Raw genomic sequence first — 21702 nt, forward strand, 5'->3', positions numbered from 1 at the left:
TTGGCTAAAGAAATTCCTCCTCATCTCCATTCTAAAAGGATGCCCCTCTAATCTGAGGCTGTGTCCTCTGGTCTTAAACTCTTCCATGAAAGGTAACATCCTCTTTACATCCACTCACTTAGGCCCAGAGCCATCAAATATTCTTCATATGACAAGCCATTCAATCCTGTAATCATTTTCATGAAACTCCTTTGAACCCTCTCCAGTTTCAGCACGTCCTTTCTAAGGTGCCCAAAACTGCTCACAACATTCCAAGTGAGGCCTCACCAGCGCTTAATAAAGCCTCAACATTACATCCTTGCTTTTACATTCTAGTCCTCTTGAAATGAATACTAACATCATATTTGCCCTCCTCACCACAGTCTCAACCTACAAATTAACCTTTCGGGAACCCTGTACAATGGATCCCAAGTCCCTTTGCACCTCAGTGTTTGTATTTTCTCTCCATTTGGAAAATAGTGAAGCCTTTCACTTCTTCTAAATTGCAAGATCATAAACTTCAAGGAAGTAACAAGCAAGGTGGACAAAGGAGAGGCATTTGCAATTTTTAGGCCACATTCTTCCTACTGTTTGAGGGTCTGTATACAACTCCCATTGGGGTCTTTTTACCCTTGCAGTTCCTTAGCTCTATTGATAATAATTCATAGGAAACGAGTAGGCCATCTGGCCCATCAATTCAACATCCTCCAACCCCATGTCACCTCTTTCTAATGATTTGATTTCATTTCTTACCAACAGAGCAATGTCACCCCCTCTGCCTTCCTGCCTGTCTTTTCAATACAATGTGTATCCTTGGACATTAATCTCCCAGCTATAATCTCTTTCAGCCATAATTCATTGATGCCTGCAACATCTGCAATGGTGTTGCAAGTTCATCTACCTTATTCCGTATACCTCAGGCATTCAAGTACAACACCTTCAGTCCTGTATTCACCCTTTTTGATTTTGTCCGCCTTTTCCATTTTCACTCATCTTGTTGAGTGCAGTTTTGTGCTATCAACAGCCTCTCCTCACTACACATTGCATCTCCATGTAAGCAAGCCGCCTCATCTTCAGCACTATCATCCACCTTTCCGGAAATCTCATTCTCACCCACAGAACTTCCTGTCCATTCCCCTAAACAATGAATCCCCTATCACCACAATGTGCCTCTTCCGCGCCCCCCCCCCCTTCCCTCCTGAACCACAGAGGTCCGACCACTGTGACTTTCCATGGTTTGGGCGTTTCCACTGCCCGCCCTCCAACGACAGTATTCAATGATATACCTGTTGATGAGGTGGATGGCCAGAGGGGGGCCATGTACTGACTCCTTAACCCCTTTCCCCTTCCTGACTTTCACCCAGTCTCTTGTGTCCTGCACCTCTCTATATAACCATATAACAATTACAGCACAGAAACAGGCCATCTTAGCCCTTCTAGTCCGTGCCGGACGCTTACTCTCACCTAGTCCCACCGACCTGCACTCAGTCCATAATCCTCCATTCCTTTCCTGTCCATATACCTATCCAATTTTTTTTTAAATGACAAAATTGAACCTGCCTCTACCACTTCTACTGGAAGCTCATTCCACACAACTATCACTCTCTGAGTAAAGAAGCTCCCCCTCGTGTTACCCCTAAACTTTTGCCCCTTAACTCTCAACTCATGTCCTCTTGTTTGAATCTCCCCTACTCTCAATGGGAAAAGCCTATCCACGTCAACTCTATCTATCCCCCCTCAATTTTAAATACCTCCATCAAGTCCCCCCCGCAATCTTCTACGCTCCAAAGAATAAAGACCTAACTTATTCAACCTTTCTCTGTAACTTAGGTGCTGAAACCTATATGTCCTGTCTGTCACCCCTTCAGCCTCCTGAATGATCTGGAGTTTATCCAATTCCAGCTCCAACTCCTGAACTCCGATTATTAGAAGCTGCAGCTGGATGCATTTCTCGCAGTTGTAGTTGTCAGGGACACTAGTTGTCTCCCTGCCTTCCCACATCCCACATCCATTCAACTATGCTGCCTGGCATCCCGACTCTCCGAGCTGAGCAGATATAAATAAGGGAAGGAAAAAAAAATCACTTAGAGCGTTTCTTTTCTTTTGCTTTCTCTGACTGAAGCTTCGAAGAGCTAAAGCCTCAAGGTCACCACTCTGTCCACTCAGACGATGGCCGCTGCATTATCTTTAATTTGCTAATCAATTCCAAACGCTGATCAGTCGCTGGCAAAAGTTCTTTTTCGCTGCACCGACCCACTCCTGCCTTTTGTAATCGGGCAGTGGACCTAAGTGAAGTCACCCCCTCCCAAAACTTCCAATGTCCCAATTGCCCGCTGGGGGGGAAAAAGCTCTTTCACTGGACAATTTACAATGACCAATTAACCTACCAAACGGTAGGTCTTTGGACTGTGGGAAGAAAAAGAGAACCCAGAGGAAATCCACTCGGTCACGGGGAGAACGTGCAAATTCCTTACTGACGGCGTCGGGGAATCGCCCTAGGTCGCCGGAACTGTAAAGCGTTGTACTGACCAGACGCTATCAGTTGAAGTGCCAACAAAGGAAAAGTTAAAATTACATTACTGCGACCTCTGATCCCACCCTGGCAGCGGTGCGTAACCCCGAGGCTTGTGAAATTAAAGGCATGAAAAAAGAATCAGTGTTTCTGATGTTTCTGAAGTGTATTCGTGATAGATTGCGAACGTTCTGCCTCGGAAGGTCAAAGAGCCGCTCCCGCCTGGCCTCTCAGGTGGCTAATGGTCTGTCATGGCAAAGAGGATGGTGCAGAGGCTGGTGAAATGACACACTGTGCGAGCCGGACAGAGAAGTGGGAATTAAACAGCTGATAAAATTAACTGTTAGAAAATTCAGGGGAGGGCAAGAGAAGGAGATGAGACATATTGTGCGCGGAGGTTGAGTTTGCTCCACTGGGAGTGGGAGTGGGAGTGGGGGGGGGGGGAAGGTCCATTTCTCGGCATCTGAACCAAAATCAGGTTTATTATGTCGTGAAATTTGTTGTTCACACGGCAGCAATACAGTGCAACACAAAAAACTATAAGTTACAAAATGTATATATGTAAAATGAGTAATGCGAGAAGAAGTCAATATTTATGAGGTAGTAGTGTTCGTTGGTTAGTTCATGGAAATCTGATGGCGGGGGAGAAGAGAACCTGTGCCTCAAACATTGAGTGCAGTTCCTTCGGCTCCTGTACCTCCTCCCTGGTGGTAGTAATGAGAAGAGACCACGTCCTAGGTATTGGGGTGGGCTGGAGAGAGGGGGAAGGCCAGGGTTCCACAGATCCAGGGCGGCAGAAAGCGCGTGATTGCTGAACAACCATCCTCTGGAACCCCGCTCGGCAAGTCCCCCTCGCTGCGCGGGACTCCTGTTGACGGCATTGGGATCCCTGACTCTGAAGGGTTTGGCCCAGACAGGGAACTGGTCGCTTGGACAGTCTGCGTGGCAAACAAGTCTTGTGTACTTGGGGGTATAGAAGCGCCTGCACGGTGCTCTGAGGTAGCAAGTGACTGAAAGGCGGAGGGGAACAACGGGGAGCGAGAGCAGCTCCAGGGACGGCGGGGGACTCTTAACGAAGTAAGTATTTTCGTTCCACTGTATTTGAATGGACTAACCCTATGGGATCTTGCTGTGCCGTTCAGTCAGTCTGGAGTAAGACCCCGGGCGACAAACCTTAGCGCCTACAGAAGTCCGGACCTTTCGTAGCGCAGATCGCGTCCGCTCGACGGGGCACGGTAAAACACAAAGAGACAGCGGGAACGTATCTTCGTTTAGAGAGAAAGCCAGCCCACTGTTGGGAAGTCACCTGGAGCAACGGACACTCTCATCGCCGGGTGGAGGGGGTACCACGCTGATCACCCAGCCAGTGTTTAAGACGGCCCCTCTTCCCCCCCTCCCCTCACACATCCCAGCCAAAGACGACGGCGGCTTGACCTCACACAAAATGCTGACGGAACTCAGCAGGTCAGGCAGCGTCTCTTCATTGGCCTCGGCCGACTGTTTATTTCCCTCCATAGATGCTGCCTGACCTGGTGCTGTACTTAAATGCACGTGGCATTCGGAATAAGGTGGACGAACGCATGACACAATTAGAGATCGGTCGGTATGACGTTGTGGGCATCACTGAGTCATGGCTGAAAGAAGGCCATAGTTGGAAGTCTAACATCAAATGATGTACTTTGTATCGAAAGGACAGGCAGGAAGGCATAGGCCGGTGGTGTGGCTCTTGATAGGAGATGGAATTACATCTTTGAAAAAGGAGACTTGGGGTCAGAGAATGTCAAATCTTTGTAGGCAGAGTTAAGAAACTGTAACAGTTAAATAAACATTATGGGAATCATATATAGTCCTCCAAATAGTAGCCAAGATGAGGGGTTGAGATTGCAAAGGGATCTGGAAAGGGCATGTAATCAGGGTAATGTCATAATTGTAATGGGGGGACTTCAATATGCAAGGGGATTGGGAATATCAGGTTGATGTTGGAATGCCTACAAAGATAGCTTTTTAGAGCAGCTTGTGCTTGAGCCTACTTGGGGAAAGGCCATCTTAGATCGGGTGTTGTGCAATAGTCCAGATTTTGTTAGTCAGCTTAATGCGAGGGAACCCTTTAGGAGGCAGTGATCATAATATGATTGAATTCATACTGCAATTTGAGAGGGAGAAGCACAAGTCACATGTATCAGTATCACAATAGAATAAAGGGACTTTAGAGGCATGAGAGATGAGCTTCCCAGGTGGATTGGAGGGGGATGATGACAGAGCAGAGGTGGCTGAAGTTTCTGGGAATAGTTCACAAGGCGCAGGATAGATATGTCCCACAGAAGAAATTGTTCTTATGTGTCAGGGCTAGCTGACAAGGGAAGTTAACGACTGCACAAAGCCAAGGAAAGGGAATATAAGGTAACAACAGTGAGTGGGAAGTTGGATGATTGAGAAACTTTTAAAATCCAGCAAAAGGCAACTAAAAATGCTATAAGAAGGGAAAAGATTAAATATGAGAGCAAACTAGCGAATAATATAAAGCAGGATACTAAAAAAATTTTCAGTTATATAACAAATAAAATGGCGGTCAGAGTTGTTATTGGACCTTTGGAAAATGATGCTGGTGAGGTAGTCGTGGGGTACAAAGACAAAAACTTAATAAGCACTTTGCTTCAGTCTTCGCTGTGGAAGACGCTAGCAGTGTGGCAGAGGTCCATGAGTATCAGGGAGCAGGAGTGAGTGCCATTGTTATTACAATGGAAAAAGTGCGAGGCAAACTGAAAGGTCTTAAGGTGGATAAGTCACCTGGACCAGATAGACTACATCCCAGAGTCCTGAGAAAGGTTGCTGAAGAGACAATGGATGCATGGGTTGTAATCTGTCAAAAATCACTTGATTCTGGCATGGTCTCAGAGGACTGGAAAATTGCAAATGTCACTCCACTCTTTTAAGAAGGGAGGAAGGCAAAAGAGAGGAAATTATAGGCCAGTTAGCCTCTCAATGGTTGGAAAAGTGTTGGAGTCCCTTATTAAGGATGAGGTTTCTGGATACTTGGAGACTAATGATAAAATAAGGGAAATCTTGCCTGACAAATCTGTTAGAGTTCTTTGAGGAAGTAACAAGCAGGGTGGGCAAAAGAGAGTTGGTGGATATCATTTACTTGGATTTTCAAAAGGCCTTAGATAAGGTGCCTCACATGAGGCTGCTTATAAAGATAAAATCCTGTGGCATTACAGAAAAGATACTGGCATGGATAGAGGAATGACTGACAGGCAGAGAGTGGGAATAAAGGAGGCCTTTTTTAGTTGGCTGCCAGTGACTAGTGGTGTTCATCGGGGGGGGGGGGGGGGGGTCAGTATTGTGACACTCCTGAAGCAACACAATTGCAGCAGGACTTGGACAAATTGGAAGAAAGGTTAAAAAAAAGTGGCAGATGGAGTACAGAACGATAATGCATTTTGGTAAAAGGAATAGTGCAAATAATTATCAAAATGGGGAGAAAATTCAAATACCAGAGATGCAAAGAGACTTAGGAGTGCTTGTGCAAAACTCCCAGAGGTTAATTTACTGGTTGAGTCTGTGGTAAAGAAGGCAAATGCAATGTTGCCATTTGTTTCAAGGGGAATAGAATGTAAAATCAAGGAGATAATGCTGAAGGTTTTATAAGACACTAGTCAGACTGCACTTGGAGCATTGTCAACAGTTTTGGGTCCCTTACCTCAGAAAGGATGTGTTGTCATTGGAGAGCGTGCAGAGGAGGTTCACGAGGATGATTCCAGGAACGAAGGAGTTAACGTATGAGGAGCGTTTGGTAGATCTGTGTACACTGGAATTTAGACGAATGCCTGGGGATCTTAATGAAATCTACCAAATGTTGAAAGGACTAGATAGGGTGAATGTGGAGAGGATGATTCTTATGGTGAGGATATCCGGAAATAGAGGGCACAGCCTCAAAATTGAGAGGCGGCCGTATAGAACAGAAGGAAGGAGTAGTTTGTTTATTTAGTGGTGATTCTGTGGAAGGCTCTGCCACAGACTTCGCGGAGGCCAAATCTGTGGGTATATTCAATGCGGTTGATGGATCCCTGATTGGTCGGGGCATCGGGGGGTTATGGTGAGAGGGCTGGCGTATGGAGTTGAATGGGATCCAGGATCAACCATGATGAAATGGCGCAGCACACTCGATGGGCTGAACGGCCTTTTCTGCTCCTATGTCTTATGGTTTTAAGGTTCTGCTAGGTTCCTCCAGCATTTTGTGTATGTTGCTTTAGATTTCCAGCGTTTACAAATCTCGTGTTCGGCGACTTAACCCCACAGCTGTGATCGCGTTTTACGTTCAGCGTCTGAGCGCAGACATTAGTCTTTTTGCACTAGGCAGTTTAACAATCATTGCCCAGGCTCCGACCCCACTCTACCCTGCGGGGGCCCATCTCCTAATCCGTTTATCTATATAATCATTCATTTTTTGAACATTGGAAGTGATTCGGAGAATCTTCTTTATTCGAGACCCCCCCCCCCCCCGAAGAGATGTTTGCAAAGAGATTTAATCGAATTGTTCCGAATCTGAATGGATTTTTGGAGAATGAAGGAAGCTCGTCTCCCCACCGAGAGTCCTCCAAATTATGGGGGAAATGGCACTGAACATTGTGGGCATGTTAGCCTTGGCGTCGGAATGTGTCGCGAGACTTGCGGTTTGCCCCCAGCCCATCTTCTGCTGGTTATTAACGCAAACACCTAATTTCACTGTTTTCAATGTACACGTGAGAAATAAATCTGAATCTTAACTCCTACATTTGGGAGTGGATTTATCAGTCCCGATGACGGGTCTTGGCCCGAAACGTCGACAGATGCTACCTGACTTGCTGAGTTCCTCCAGCATTGTGCGTTGCTGAAGATTTCCAGCATCTGCAGAGTCTCCAGTTTGGGATTTATTGTTAGGAGCAGAATGTCGCGAGAGAATTGAATACTTACAGGAGAGATCGGCAAGGCGAAGGGACGTGGGACCAACTGGACAGCGCAGCGAGCTGGCACCGGTTCAGGGGTGCAGTAAATGGGTCAGAGCGTTCGCTGAGCTGCGGGAGATATTATCTCGTGGCTGTTCATCCAATCTACGGACAGTGGACACGTCCGGTCTTTGTTGCTCGCTGCTACAGCCAAATCAGCGATTAACGCCTCAAGTAAACAACGTTCCAAATGCTTCAGAGGCCAGCCAGCGAGCGAGCGAGCCGCTGCCTCTGCACAAATCTGAGAGATACGAGCTCGGTGGTGGGGTATGAAGAGGACGGAGCAGGACTCACACCCCTGAATTAGAGGTCGGTGATTAAGCTCTGCAAGACATTTGGCCTTCAGTGATCGGGGCATTGAGTACGGAAGATATGCTGCAAAAGTCGTGTGTGGGACGTCCAGATGAAGGGTCTCGGCTGTTTATTTCCCTCCATAGATGCGGCCTGACCTGTTGAATTCTTCCAGCATTTTATGTGCGTTGCCCACGATTGCCAGCATCTGCAGAATCTCGTGTCGATTAGGCAAGTTTTTGGTCAGTTATAGGGAGGTAAACTGAGAAGAGTGCAAAAACGTTGCCAGCGCTCAAGTTACAGCAAGAGGTTGGACATGTTTATTCTTTAGAGCCTAGGGGACGTCACAGGTGTATAAAATAATGAGGGTGAATGGACAGAGATCCCCCTCCCCAATCAATAATTACAGAGGGCATTGGTTTAAGGTGAGGGGCAACTTCTTCACACAGAGCATGATTGCCTATAGAATGAGCTGAAGAGGAGTGGTTGAGGTGGATACCATTACATGTAAAATTCGTTGCCGACGGAGGTCCTCATTGGGTATATTTAAAGTGGAGATTGATAGGTTCTTGATAGTAAGGATGGCAAAGGTTACAGGGAAAAAGCAGGAAAATAGGGCTGAGATAGATAATAAATCAGCCATGAATGAATGGCAGAGGGGACTCAATGGGTCAGATGGCCTAATTTTGCTCCTATGTCTTATGGTCTTTATGTAAAGGGTACTTGGAGAGGTACACAGCTAGGAAAGATTTACAGGGATATAGGCGTCTTGGTCAGCATTGATAAGTTAGGATGAAGGATCTTGTTTCCACACTGACTTGATGGTAATGTTCCAATTTCCAGAGTCCTGAGCACCAGACTGACCAGTAAGTGCACTGTATCAGTGATCACTGCACCATGGGGTGTCTATCTTCTCAATGGAACGTCAAACACTGTCTTGTTGCAGCAACAAAAAACCCTGGTCAGCAGGTCAGTATTTCAGAATTTGGCTCACGTCCCAGCTAATACTTACCCACCAATCATTACAAATGTGTGCCTCTGGTAGAACTTGCTGTACATCAGTTTTTTCTCAAGCAGCATTAAACATCAGAATGCTTGGATACACTGCAAGGCAGAGGGTGTTGCCCTTCTGACAGGCAAAGCATCAATGGTGTTCCTTCCCCTGACAGTGGAACGGGCTCAGGTGGAAAAGGGAGAGGGTAAGTAGGGGTGGTTTAAATTGTAATGTTCGCCGCCAACCCCCAACCGTGATGACAGCACCCAGTCCCCAGAAAGGCAGCAGGTTAAATTAAAACAGTCCTTGTCCCTAATACCAGCCCCTCCCCCAAGTGTGACCTGGTTGTGATAAAGAGAAGCTGACTCCTGCAGGCAGAGTCCACACCTACACTGGGAAGACACAGGAGGCTGACGATCCTAGAAGAGGGAGCATAAAACTCAGCAGGTCAGGCAGCATCTGTGGAGGAAGAGGGACAGTTGACATTTCAGGATGAAGCCCTTCTTCTGGACTAAATTGCCCCTCCCTCCACAGATGCTGATTGACTGAGTTCCTCCTCCATTCCCAGCAATTGACTGTAAGAGAAGGAACACTTTCACTCCATCCACCACAAAAGGGTCTGCTAGTGGCAACCTATTTCAATTCCAGGTCACGTTCCAAAATTTCTGACCATGGCCTCCTCTGCTGCTACACGGAGTAATGATCTCATTCAGTCTGGGTAGCCACCAAACTGATGGAATTTCTCCAACTTCCGTTAATTTTCTCACCCCCCCCCCCTCTCTTATTCAGTTCCCCATTCACGTTCCCTTCTCACCAGCCCATCATCTCCTTCCAATGTCCCTCTTCCTTCCCCTTTTCCCATGCTCCACTGTCCTCTATTCGATTCCTTCTGCAGCCCTTTACCTCTTCCACTCATCACCTTTTCACTTCATCCCTCTTCCCCCTCACCTGGTCTTACCTTATCACCTGCCAGCTTGTACTCCTTTCCCTCTCCCCACCGTATTCTGGCTTCTGCCCCCATTCCCTTCTAGTCATGATGAAGGATCTTAGCCTGAAATGTCTTCCATGGATGCTGCCTGGCCTGCTGAGTTCCTCCAGAATTTTGTGTGTTGCGCAAGTTGGGGGTGGGATGACTCCGCAAATTCTGCCAAGCAAGGGGTATTTGGTATTTGCTTGCAGGTGACATCACCGACGATGACAGGAACTTTCCCCAGAGAGAACCAAGACCAAACGTAAAGTCCTTACTTTGAAATACAAATTAAGTCAAAGGATTGGGTCAGGCATTGCTGAATATATTATAAAAACATTTTTAAATATGAATATTTACAAGAGTACACAATATAAGACAAAATTCTGTATATATATATATTAGCAATTTGTTTAAATAGGGGCACAGCACATTATCACACAAGAGATGATTCAGCAGAGTGCGTGTCCTCCAGCCAATCAGGCGATGTCAAGGGGACTGCTTTTTCCACAAGCAGCCAATGAGGGGGCCGGAGTTGGAGAAAGTCAGATCAAAGCAGTGTCCAATCACAAGCCAGCTTTGGCCACCAGGAAACAGAATTGGCTGCGTGAATCAATTGGACTTGCCAGGTGGACGACAGGTCCAGTGACTGAGGCTGCGTGGTATTACTTTGGACACGTGGTTTTACATGCATGGCAGAGAAGACAGGCACAGCAGGATTTACAATATATCCACTAACACGCTACTGGAAGTTCTGTTCTCTTCCCCCACCCCACCCCCCCACCCCCAAAACACCAACATCATCCAAGTGAACCGGCCACACTCTGTTGGGTTTGTTCTTTGGACAGTGGGTCCAAGTATCTCTCAGACTCTGCTCCACCTTCCTCCACACCCCCCAAAATTGGGAAACAAAAGGCTCTTTAGCCATTGATTTCAATGGTGTTACTGGCAGTGCTGTCACTGGGACACTGGCCAGTGCCCCATAGCCAGTGTGCAACTTTCACATACTGTATGCACCACAGTGAACAGTGCAAAGCTCCCCCTGCACCAGAAGAGAGGACCTAGCACCCAGAACTTAGTAGGGGAGGGAAGGATCTTGTACCGTTTGGGTACCAACTAATCACAGTCCAGTGACAACACAGCCTCATATGGTCGGCCTTACAAGGTCAATCCATTTAACAGTGTACAAACTGAGGTGCTTTGGTCAACATATTAATGGGTGCCCATGACGGGCTACACATGAAAACTCAGAGGTCAGACTGCCTGCCCAAGCCGAGGATTTCACAGTGCTGTGGCCGAGTTGCTCAGCCATCACTGTCTTTACTTTGTTGTAAGGATCGCAGAAAGCTAAAGTGTACTGGGACCAGAGTCTAATGCAGTCAAGTGTAAAAGGCCTGTAGATCACTTAATGGCGGGAGGGCTGATAGAAAATGATTCCCAATACTTACAAGTTGATCAACAGAAGATTCAATGTACAAGGTAAATCCCTCCCACACTCACACCTTCAGAAGGAAGGAAGGAAACTGGTCTGACACAAGCATCTTTTGGAGCAATCCTGTGTGCAATGAACAGGAAGAGGCCATTTAGCCTCTCACACCTGTTCTGCCATTCAATTAGATTTATGGTTGATCTGCATCTCAGTTCCATCTACACGTCTTGGTCCGATGACAGTCCCTCAATACCCTTCAAATCCCCCACCCTCGATTTCAACTGATGCTCAGTTTCAGTTTTCTGGGTGGGAGCATTCCAGGTTTCCACCCGTGTGTGAGGAAGAGATTTCTGACATTACACTTAATATCCTGGATTTGATGTCAAGGCTGTCTCCAAATTCTGGAGACTATCCAGCACAGACAAGAGGTTGGGCCTTACTGTACAAATCTCAATTAATCAGTCCTTAATCATCTGCAATATTCAGAGCAACAACCATTGCCGATGTAATCTGACCAAACCTTAAAGCCATTGACTTTGGTATTACCTGACCAATCCTCAGCGCAGGGGTTCCCAACCTGGGGTCCACAGAACCCATGCTTAATTATATTGGTCCATGGTATATTAAAAAAAGGTTGAGAACCACTGCCTTAGTGCAACCCTTTCCAGCCCAACTATTTTCCCTGAGGGAGAGCACCCAGAACTGATGGACAGGATTAAAGTAACCCAAGCAAATGGGAGGGGGGGGAGAAAAAGGGGTAGGAGTGGGAAAACTGTAGGGGACCAAGAGGTGTGTGGTGTCATTGTTGTTGGGACTTCAGTCCTAACACAGGTCCTCCCATGAATTTGTGACAATTATTGCAACTAGCAGCCTTGCCAAGACAAATAGGAGGAGCCAAATTGGCCACCCAACTCTCCCCAGGCAAGTAATTCACTCCCTCCGATGTTTGACACCTTCAGAGTTTAATGTTTTCTCAGGGACGTCGTTTAGGATTTGGGGTTACACTCTTTCCCACTCCTGCACAACACCTTGGTAGGAAGCTTTATTCTCTTTTGATTTCGGTGTCATTGCCCTGATCTACAGCTGAGGCACACAGGGTGGCCGAGGTGCTCCCTCTTCACAAACTGAAGCACTGGCAAAGGCAGCCAGAAGGCCGAACTAAAAGCCACAAGAGGGCAAACCTTCAGCCAGAGACAACACCTCAAATGAATGACACAGGGTCAAGTCTGGAAGGCTGGACATGGAGAGGGGAAAACAAGGAAAATGAGAGATAATGATTGAGCGGCTTTACAGGGCAGAGACTGCCCTGAACCCATCATAATTCCCTTAGGACACTACGCCTTCTCTTGGCAATGTTCATCCCAATATGTCTGTGGCACCACAGTGGCACTCTTCGAAGGGATTTATTGTTGAGTGACTAGGGTTCCCTCTCATTGGTCCAAAAACGTTCATCTTTTTGTGGTGGGGGTGGGGAGGAGAAGAAAAGAGATGAGGCCATTTGGCCCTTCACTGTCTTCCTGTTCCAGTCAGTGCACCAATCAAATGCAAGACTAAAGTGAAGAGGAGTGGTGGGGTACACTTTGTCTCAAGGCATTAGGGCCAAATTTATTTTTTTCTAAGGGTGGGCACCTCCCAGTGTTTGCAGGAGTTGAACACTCCCAATAACTGACCAGCATGGGAGAACATGAACAAAATGAATATCCTCGTCCTGTCAAGGCTTCAAGGCCCAAGGAGTTGGCCACAAGCTCCACATTCAACCCACCCCTCAAGCTCCCTCCCCCCCACACTAATCCCAAATGAGGCCTGTGCTTGGACAGACGTCAGCAGAACTGCTCTCAATGCACATTGGAAAAACGGAATGGGAAGCGGAACGGCCTCTCAAGCTTTGATGTGATCGCTCAGCCGACACTGTAATGGAGAGAGGCCAGGGACATTTGGCCAGAGGAGAAGCAGAAGGGACCTGGGATGCAGAGGGATAATAGTGATGGGAGAGAAACGCAGAGGCAGACGTCTGGCAGGTGGATTTGAGCAGCCGAGCTTCCCCCCCAACCCTAATCCACTTATAACCAAAGCCTTCCATTACTTCTCTGGCTCCAGGGTCGACAACTCCGCAGTCGGTCCAAGCACCTCCTTCAGTCACTCCCAGCCATTGTCCTTTATCATGTGAGCAAGCTCTATGATATACTTCCCTTCCTTGTACTTCTGGCTGCTCTCAAAGGCGTGTTCCTGTCAACAAACAAGAGTTGGTGGTAGCAACAAGAGCTTATCAGAATATAAACACAAGAAATGCTGGAAATCTTGAGCAACACACACAATGAAAAAAACCCTACCTATTTATTCAGATACAGTGTGGACTAGGCCCTTACAGCAGCGCCATCCAGCAATCCCCGATTTAACCCTTGCCTAAATACAGAACAACTTACAATGACCAATTAACCTATCAACCTGTACGACTTTGGATTTTGGGAGGAAACCAGAGCACCTGGAGTCACAGGGAGAACAAACAAACTGCTTACATACAGCAGCAGGAATTGAACCTGGTTCGCTGGTACTGCAAAGCATTAGGCCACAGTGCTGAAGGAACTCGGCAGGTCAGGCAAAGGAATAAAAAGTCAACATTTTGGGCCAAGACCCTTCATCAGGGCTGGGGGGAGGGTGGTGGGGAGGGCAGAAGAAGCCAGAATAAGATGAGGGGAGGGGAAGGAGTACAAGTAGGCGTGTGATAGTTGAGACCAGGTGAGGGGGGAAGGTGGGTGGGTAGGGGAACGGTCATGAAGTTAAGAAGCTGTTTCTGGCTTCTGCCCCTTTCCTTTCCACTCCTGTTGAAGGGTCTCAGCCTGAAACATCAACTTTTATTCCCCTCTTGCTGAGTTCCTTGAGCATTTTTAGTGTGTACTGCTTGTTGAAATATGGTGTTTTCAAAGTAACAGAACATCCAGTGGGGCGACTGGACGAAACAGGACACTGAATCATTCAATCAGATTTCAGGACAGGCAACTGACAGCGGAGAACTGCAATAGATTTCACTTAAGGTTAACATTTACTGTCAATCCCCAAATGCTCATGGTGACTGTGCTATTTTAACCACTCCGTGACAGAACTCTCAGAGTGTTACTGTGAAGGGAGTTTTTAAGACTAACCTACAAAGGAATGACAGTACTTCCAAGTCCAATTTGTATTTCCTTACAATATAGGAGGATATTGGCAAACGAACTGAATAAGTATTTTGCATCAGTCTACCTGTGGAAGACACTCACAGCATGCTGGAAGATTGAGAGTGTCAGGAGGCAGAAGTGTGTGAAATTGCCATTGCTACAGAGAAGGTGCATGAGAAACGGAAAGGTCTAAAGGTAGAGAAGTCACCTGGACCAGATGTTCTACACCCACAGGTTCTAAAAGAGATGGCTGAAGAGATTGTGGAGGCATTGGTAGTGATTTTTCAAGAATCAATAGATCCTGGCAATGTTCCAGAGGATTGGAACTCCTGAAGGGAGAGAGGCAGAAGAAAGAAAACTATAGGCCAGCCTGACCTCAGTGGTTGGGAAGATGTTGGAGTCGATTGTTAAGAATGAAGTTTCAGGGTAGTTGGAGGCACATGATAAAATAGGCCAATATCAGCATGGTTTCCTTAAAGGAAAATCTTGCCTGACAGATCTGTTGGAATGCTTTGAAGTAGTAACAAGCAGGGTAGACAAAGGAGAATTAGTGGATGTTGGTCTTATGGTCTTACATTCAGCCCATTAATTCTATGTTGACCCTCAATAATCCAATCAATTTGTGGGGTATGGTAGCATAGCACTAATACAACACCAGTGACATGGGTTCAGTTCCCACCAGTGTCTAGAAACATAGAAAATAGTTGCAGGCGTAGGCCCTTCGGCCCTTCGAGCCTGCACCGCCATTCAGTATGATCATGGCTGATCATCCAACTCAGAACCCTGTACCTGCTTTCTCTCCATACCCCCTGATCCCTTTAGCCACAAGGACCATATCTAACTTCCTCTTAAATATAGCCAATGAACCGGCCTCAACTGTTTCTTGTGGCAGAGAATTCCACAGATTCACCACTCTCCGTGTGAAGAAGTTTTTCCTCATCTCAGTCCTAAAAGGCTTCCCCTTTATCCTTAAACTGTGACCCCTCATTCTGGACTTCCCCAACATCGGAAACAATCTTCCTGCATCTAGCCTGTCCAATCCCTTTAGAATTTTATACGTTTCAATAAGATCCCCCCTCAATCTTCTAAATTCCAGTGAGTATAAGCCTAGTCGATCCAGTCTTTCTTCATATGAATGTCCTGCCATCCCAGGAATCAATCTGGTGAACCTTCTCTGTACTCCCTCTATGGCAAGAATGTTTTTCCTCAGATTAGGGGACCAAAACGGCACACAATATTCTAGGTGCGGTCTCACCAAGGCCTTGTACAACTGTAGTAGAACCTCCCTGCTCCTTTTAATCTGGTTAAAAAGTTCCCTTCGTTACACAAGCCAACCCATCAATATAAGGAAGTCATTTCAGAATAATGGGGGGTGTCTATTGGAACCTATCAAATATTGAAAGGTGTAGATAGAGCAGACATTAGAGGATGCCTCCTACAGTAGGCGAGTCTAGGACAACAGGGCACAGCCTCAGAATAGAAGGATGTCTCTTTAGAAAAGAGATGGAAGAATTTCTTTAGACAGAGAGTAGTGAATCTGTGGAATTCATTGCCACAGGCAGCTGTCAAGGACAAGTCACTGGGTATACTTAAAGTGGAGGTTCTTGAATTGGCAAGGGCATCAAAAAGTTTCTAGAAGGCAGGGCAAATGGGATCGAGAGGGAAAATAAATCAGCCATAATGGAATGGCAATGCCTGACCTGTCGAGCGTTTCCCATTTTTACTTCAAATTTCCAACATATTCAGGGCTTTTGATTCTCATATTCAGGAAGCTGCTAGGCTTGGATCATTCCCAAATTCAGCACTGGAATGTCAGAATCTGGTTAGGAAGTTCCCCTCATCTCACAAGCCAACTCACGAACGTAAGGAAAACATTAATGTGTGGCAGCTTCATTATTTATCAGCACACAAAGATAGTGAGACAAGCTCGGTCACACTGACATTACATCCTAAAACAACTTCACTCTTGGTTTAAGGTTATGTCAGTTTGCCAAATGAGGATTTGTGTAAAAAGGCAGCAATATACTGTCTAGAGGAGGAGAGTGCGATATTAACCACAGTTTACTTGTATATAACACCCAGAATGTACAAAATGTTACTAGGCACTTCACTGGAGCATTAACAGACACTGCAACTTACATATTTCCAGCCCAGCGTGGTTTTACAGTTTTCACAGTATATATCCGCCACCGCATGCAGGCCTGTGAGTAAAACTCGCTCCTCAGCTGGTCCACAGCCCACATTAACTCTGCAAAGAGATACAAGCAAATGACTGGGTTAACATTGGTCTACATATGTTGGGCAGCAGCCTGAGAAATGAAATAGTTCTGGGCTGCGGCGTGGGCCCTTAACAACTGACACCCCATCCTCCTGCCCATCTTGGTGACAGACACCAGAGCAGCCAACGTCCAATATTCTGTCTGTCTTCACTGAAAACACAGAAACCTCCCTAAATAGACAGCTTCAGGTACAGAGTTAAGATGGAGCTTAAAGTAGTCGCTCTTAATAGTGTTCTCTATTATTTTATTATTTCCACAATTTGTGTATAGCTTTTCATAAATTCTACTGTATTTCCTTATTCTTATGTAAATACCTGCAAGAAATGAATCTCAGATTTATATATGGTGACAGATATGTACTTAAATAATAAATTTACTTTGACCTAATTCTGGTTTTTAAAAAAACACTTTGGAGAAGTTAATAGGACTGAAAACCAATAGATCCCCCGGGCCCAAGGGACTGAATCTTAATGTTTAGAACAGGGGTTCCCAACCTTTATTATGCCACGCACAATAGCATTAAACAAGGGGTCCACGGACTCCAGGTTGGGAACCTATGGTTTAGAAAGAAAGATTAAGCTACAATGGATGCATTGACCATCATCTCTCAAGTTTCCAGAGATTATGGAATTGTTGCTGTAGACTGGATGGTCTCAATTATAACCACACCAGTTGAAGTGCAGTGAATCTTAGGGTAGAATATGTACATTGATAATAAAATTACTTTGAACCTTTGAAGGGAGAATAAAAACAGGGAACAATAAACCAGTTCTACCAACAATATGGGTAGTAGTTTGGGTGACAAAGAAGCAAGGGGGTTGTAAACAATGACTCAGCAAGGACATGACAGATGGAATATGCAGTAATGTGGAAAAACTGCAAGGCCTTCCATTCTGGTAGAGAAAAAAAATCAATGCCATTGAGATCAAAGAATTGATTGTGGACTTCCGAAGGGGTAAGTCGGGAAAACACACACCAGTCCTCACTGAGGGTTCAGTGGCGGAAAGGGTGTGCAACTTCCAAGTTCCAGGGCATCAACATCTCAAAGGATCTATCTTGAGCCCAACACACTGCAATCATGATGGCACATCAGCAGATCTACTGTGTTAGAAGTGAGGTGATTTGATATGTCATCACTCTTACAAATTTCTACAAATATGCAATGGAGAGTAGTCTGATTGCTGCATCATAGCCTGCTATGGAGCCTCCAACACACAGGATCACAATAGGCTGCAGAGGGTTGTAAACTCCAGTCAGTTCGATCATGGGCAAAACCCTCCCCACCATCAAGAACATCTTCAAAAGGCAATGCCTAAAGAAACGGCATCCATCATTGAGGACCCTCACCATCCAGGACATGCCTTGCTCCCCATCGGGGAGGTACAGAAGCCTGAAGACCCATACTCAACGTTTCAGGAACAGCTTCTTCCCCTCCATCAGATCTTAGAATGGTCTATAAACACCTCAATTTTTGTTTGCAGTATTAATTTTTTGTAATTTATAGTATTTTAAGTCTTTGTACTGTACTAATGCTACAGCAAAAGTTTTCATATCCTACAACTTAGTGGTAATAAACCCAATTCTGAATGGCTGTGCAAGCACCAGGCACTGAATGGCTCCCTCCTGCTTCCATTTCTAGGGATTTTTAAAAAAAAAGATAATACAAAGGGAAGCTACAAACCAGAGAAAGTTGAGGCAGGGAAGTGGTGTAGAATGCAGGAGTATGGGTTTGAGGATGGCATCTCTGGGCAGTTTAGTGCTATGGCCTCATTACCGTGATACTCACACTGAGTTGAACAGGTAAGCTCGGCCTTGGCTCCCTTGAAAAGACTGCAAAGGAAACGGAAACAAAAAATCATTGAAGAATTCTTCAAAGCTGAAGGATAAAAGGAACCCATCAGAGAGTGTATTGATTCAGCAAATTTTACAAACTCTGCACCGTAACAGCCAATAATGTTTTAAATTATAACTGCTACAACTTGGTTGAATAGAGTGCTTGTGCACCACAAGTTTCTGCAAGCAATTAAATTAACGTGGTATCCATAGTGCTGTTGATAATCAAGAAATGAGGCTTCAGACTCTGGAAGAAGAGCCTGCTCTTCTTCCAGAGAAAGGACAGCATGCTGGCACAGTGATTAGTGCCGATTGGAGCTCAATTCCCCCCATTGTCTGTAAGGAATTTGTATGTTCTCTGTGACCCTGTGGGTTTCCTCTGGGTGTTCTGGTTTCTTCTCACATTCCAAAGGAGTGCAGTTTAGGGTTAGTGAGTTGTAGGCATGCTATGTTGTCGCCAGAAGCGTAGCAACATTTGTGGGTTTCCCCCAGCACAATCTTTGCTGATTTGACACGAACGAAGCATTTCAGTTTGTTTTGATGCACACATGACAAAGTTAACTTTAAGTCTTTAATCTTTATCTAGTGAGTGATACAAGACTATTCTGCAGGAAGACACTGTTGGTCCTACACTGAAGTAGTTTGAACTTCTAGAGCAGGAAAGAGCTGTTGTCATAGGTGGTGAATGGAGGTTCCATGGAATATTAGAGAAGTTTGGATAAATACTTGGATGGGAAGGGTATGTGGGGGGTGTTGGTTATGGTCCAGGTGCGAGTCAATGTGACTAGGCATGATCTAGATGGGCCAAGAGCTTGTTTCTGTGCTGTAGTGCTCTATAACTTGAACCCATGCTTTCAAGTTGAAAGATGAAATTGGTACCTACAAACCTGAGCTTAAGGAGCAAGGGGAGCCAAGCAGAATATCATAGTGAGGTGCAGTTCTTCCAATATATTAAAGTCGCTGCACAGAAAAAGATGAGGCTTTTAGTTGACTACAATTTATTTGACCCAAAGCACTGATGTGTGAACTGTATTAATACCAAGAGTTTCTTACAAAATCTGCACACGGTAACTAGCCGGGGGGAAGGGTGGAAGCTTCACAGGAACAGTAACTGACTTGATACCAAGCTGCTTTGGGAGAAAAAAGGGCAGCTGACCAAAAGACAAGTCCAAGTCATGGGGTAAGCACAAGACAAAAGAGCAGAATTAGGCAAATCAGTCCATTGAGTCTGCTCTGCTGTTCCATCACAGCTGATATTCCCTCTCAACCCCACTCTTCTGCCTTCTCCCTGTAACCTCTGATGCCCTAAATAATCAAGAACCTATCAACATCCACTTTAACTATTATCAATGGCTTGGCCTCCACAGCTGTGTGGCAATGAACTCTACAGATCCACCACCCACCGGCTAAAGAAATTCCTCATCATCTCTATTTTAAAGAGACAACCTTCTCTTCTGAGGCTGTGCCCTCTGGACCTAGACACCCCCCCTCCCCCCACATCCACTCTATCTCAGCCTTTCAATGTTTCAAAAAGATCTTCCTTCATTCTTTTACACCTCAGTGATTACAGGCCCAGAGACAAACACTCCACATGTTTTCATTCCTGGGATCATTCTTGGAATCCTCATCTAAAAAAAAGAGAAAGGAAAGGGGCAGAGGTATCAGCAGGGGCAACTCAGAGCCTTGGCTGCTAAACACAGAGGGGACTGAAATCAGAGATGATTGAGAGGGCATCACAATGACAGTGTTGGGGAGGGAAATGTTTCAAAGACAAATCAGTGGGGAGGTACCACCAGATTGAAGAGTGTGTGACAAGATAACTACACTGCCAATTTCCAAGACTCAACCATGGTGCAGTCAAGAGGATGGCTGGTGAAGAAAAATGTTTTCATTAAACAGGAAGTACCAGCTATTCCCCTTCCCAGCTGCAAGCTGGATTTAAAAAAACTCCAATAGGAGAAAACAACTTAAGGATACAGATTCCTCTTTCTTTCCATGACAATTGCTACAGCTGTACTAAAGAACTCAATCGCTTGATGACCACAGAGCCAGGCAAGCAAGACGCTTTAAACCCAGTAGTTCTCCACACTATCCTGCTTGTTATGTGGATAAATGCCACAGGCTCTCTTGCTATTTGTGTAGCGTGTCTGGCTTGCTGTGTTCACACAAGGAACTGTTCAAAGGAGGTGGGGGAAGGAAAATATTGAATTACTGCTCCACATGGAACTTGCTTCCTCAGGAAGCAGAGGTGAACTATGCCGATTCATTTGAAGGGAAGCTCGGCAACAGTTGACAAATGCAACGTGGTGGTCAGGCATGAAGAAGCTAGTGGGGGGGAGGGGGAGTCTCCACCACAGACATGTTTTAACTTGCAAACTTGACAATTAACCCTTTTATTACCACTCTAAATAGCTGAGATGTTGTAACTGTGGCAAATAACCCAGCCACTGTTCATAGAAGACCATAAGACTAGGAGCAGAATGAGGCCATTCGACCCATTGAGGCTGCTCTGCCATTTGATCAAAGCGGATATATTATCCCTCTCAAACCTCATTCTCCTGCCTTCTCCCCATAATCTTAGATGCCTTTAAGAAAGGTCTTGTTCTATTGGATTCCCCAGCTGTCTGCCCTGTAGAGCAAGGAGATCGGTACCAATACATGAAGCCAGTCTGTTCTCTCTCTTGCAAATTGCACTGGAAATCATTTTACTCCACAGTCAAAGTAGGGCTTCTTCACTACCACAGTCTTATCATGTAGCATAGCACAATTTCTCATAAATTCCATTGTATTTTAACAATTCCCTGTAAATGAATTAAGGAAATATATGGTCACATTTCAGTACTTTGATATAAATTTACTGTGATACCGTCAACTCCAGCACCCAGGCTGATCCCTGACTTCCTAAAATTTGTGCACTACTGTGACATTACAAACACAAGAAAGTCTGCAGGTATTGGAAATCCAAGCAATGATGCTGGAGGAACTCGGGTCAGGCAGCACCTATGGAAAAGAGTAAGCAGTTGACATTTCAGGACAAGACCCTTCAGCAGGACTGGAAAGGAAGAGTCAGAGTAAGAAGATGGAGGAGGGGTACGAGCTGGTAGGTGATAGGTGAAACCGGGAGTGGGGGTGGGTGAAGTAAAGAGCTGGGAAGCTGCCTGGCAAAAGAAAATAAGGGCTGGAGAAGGGGTAATCTGATAGGAGAGGATAGAAGACCAAGGAAGAATTGGAAGGAGCACCACCAGAGGGAGGTGATGGGCAGGTAGGGAGATAAGGTA

At 45.7% G+C, this 21702-nt stretch overlaps 1 protein-coding gene across 1 annotated transcript in view; it reads right to left on the reverse strand.

Annotated features, from left to right (window-relative positions):
• Positions 1-10032: 10032 nt before the first annotated feature.
• The window catches only part of ypel2a (yippee-like 2a), a 34526-nt gene continuing 22856 nt past the window's right edge, over positions 10033-21702 (reverse strand). The window contains exons 3-5 of the mRNA XM_073053152.1: positions 18378-18421; positions 16452-16560; positions 10033-13383 (exon numbers count right to left, since the gene is read on the reverse strand). Of these exons, the coding sequence (XP_072909253.1) occupies positions 13294-13383; positions 16452-16560; positions 18378-18421 (243 nt within the window). The 3' untranslated portion in view covers positions 10033-13293. The remainder of the gene's footprint in view (positions 13384-16451; positions 16561-18377; positions 18422-21702) is intronic.

The sequence above is a fragment of the Hemitrygon akajei genome, chromosome 8 (assembly GCF_048418815.1).
Source record: "Hemitrygon akajei chromosome 8, sHemAka1.3, whole genome shotgun sequence".
Classification (NCBI taxonomy): Eukaryota; Metazoa; Chordata; class Chondrichthyes; order Myliobatiformes; family Dasyatidae; genus Hemitrygon; species Hemitrygon akajei.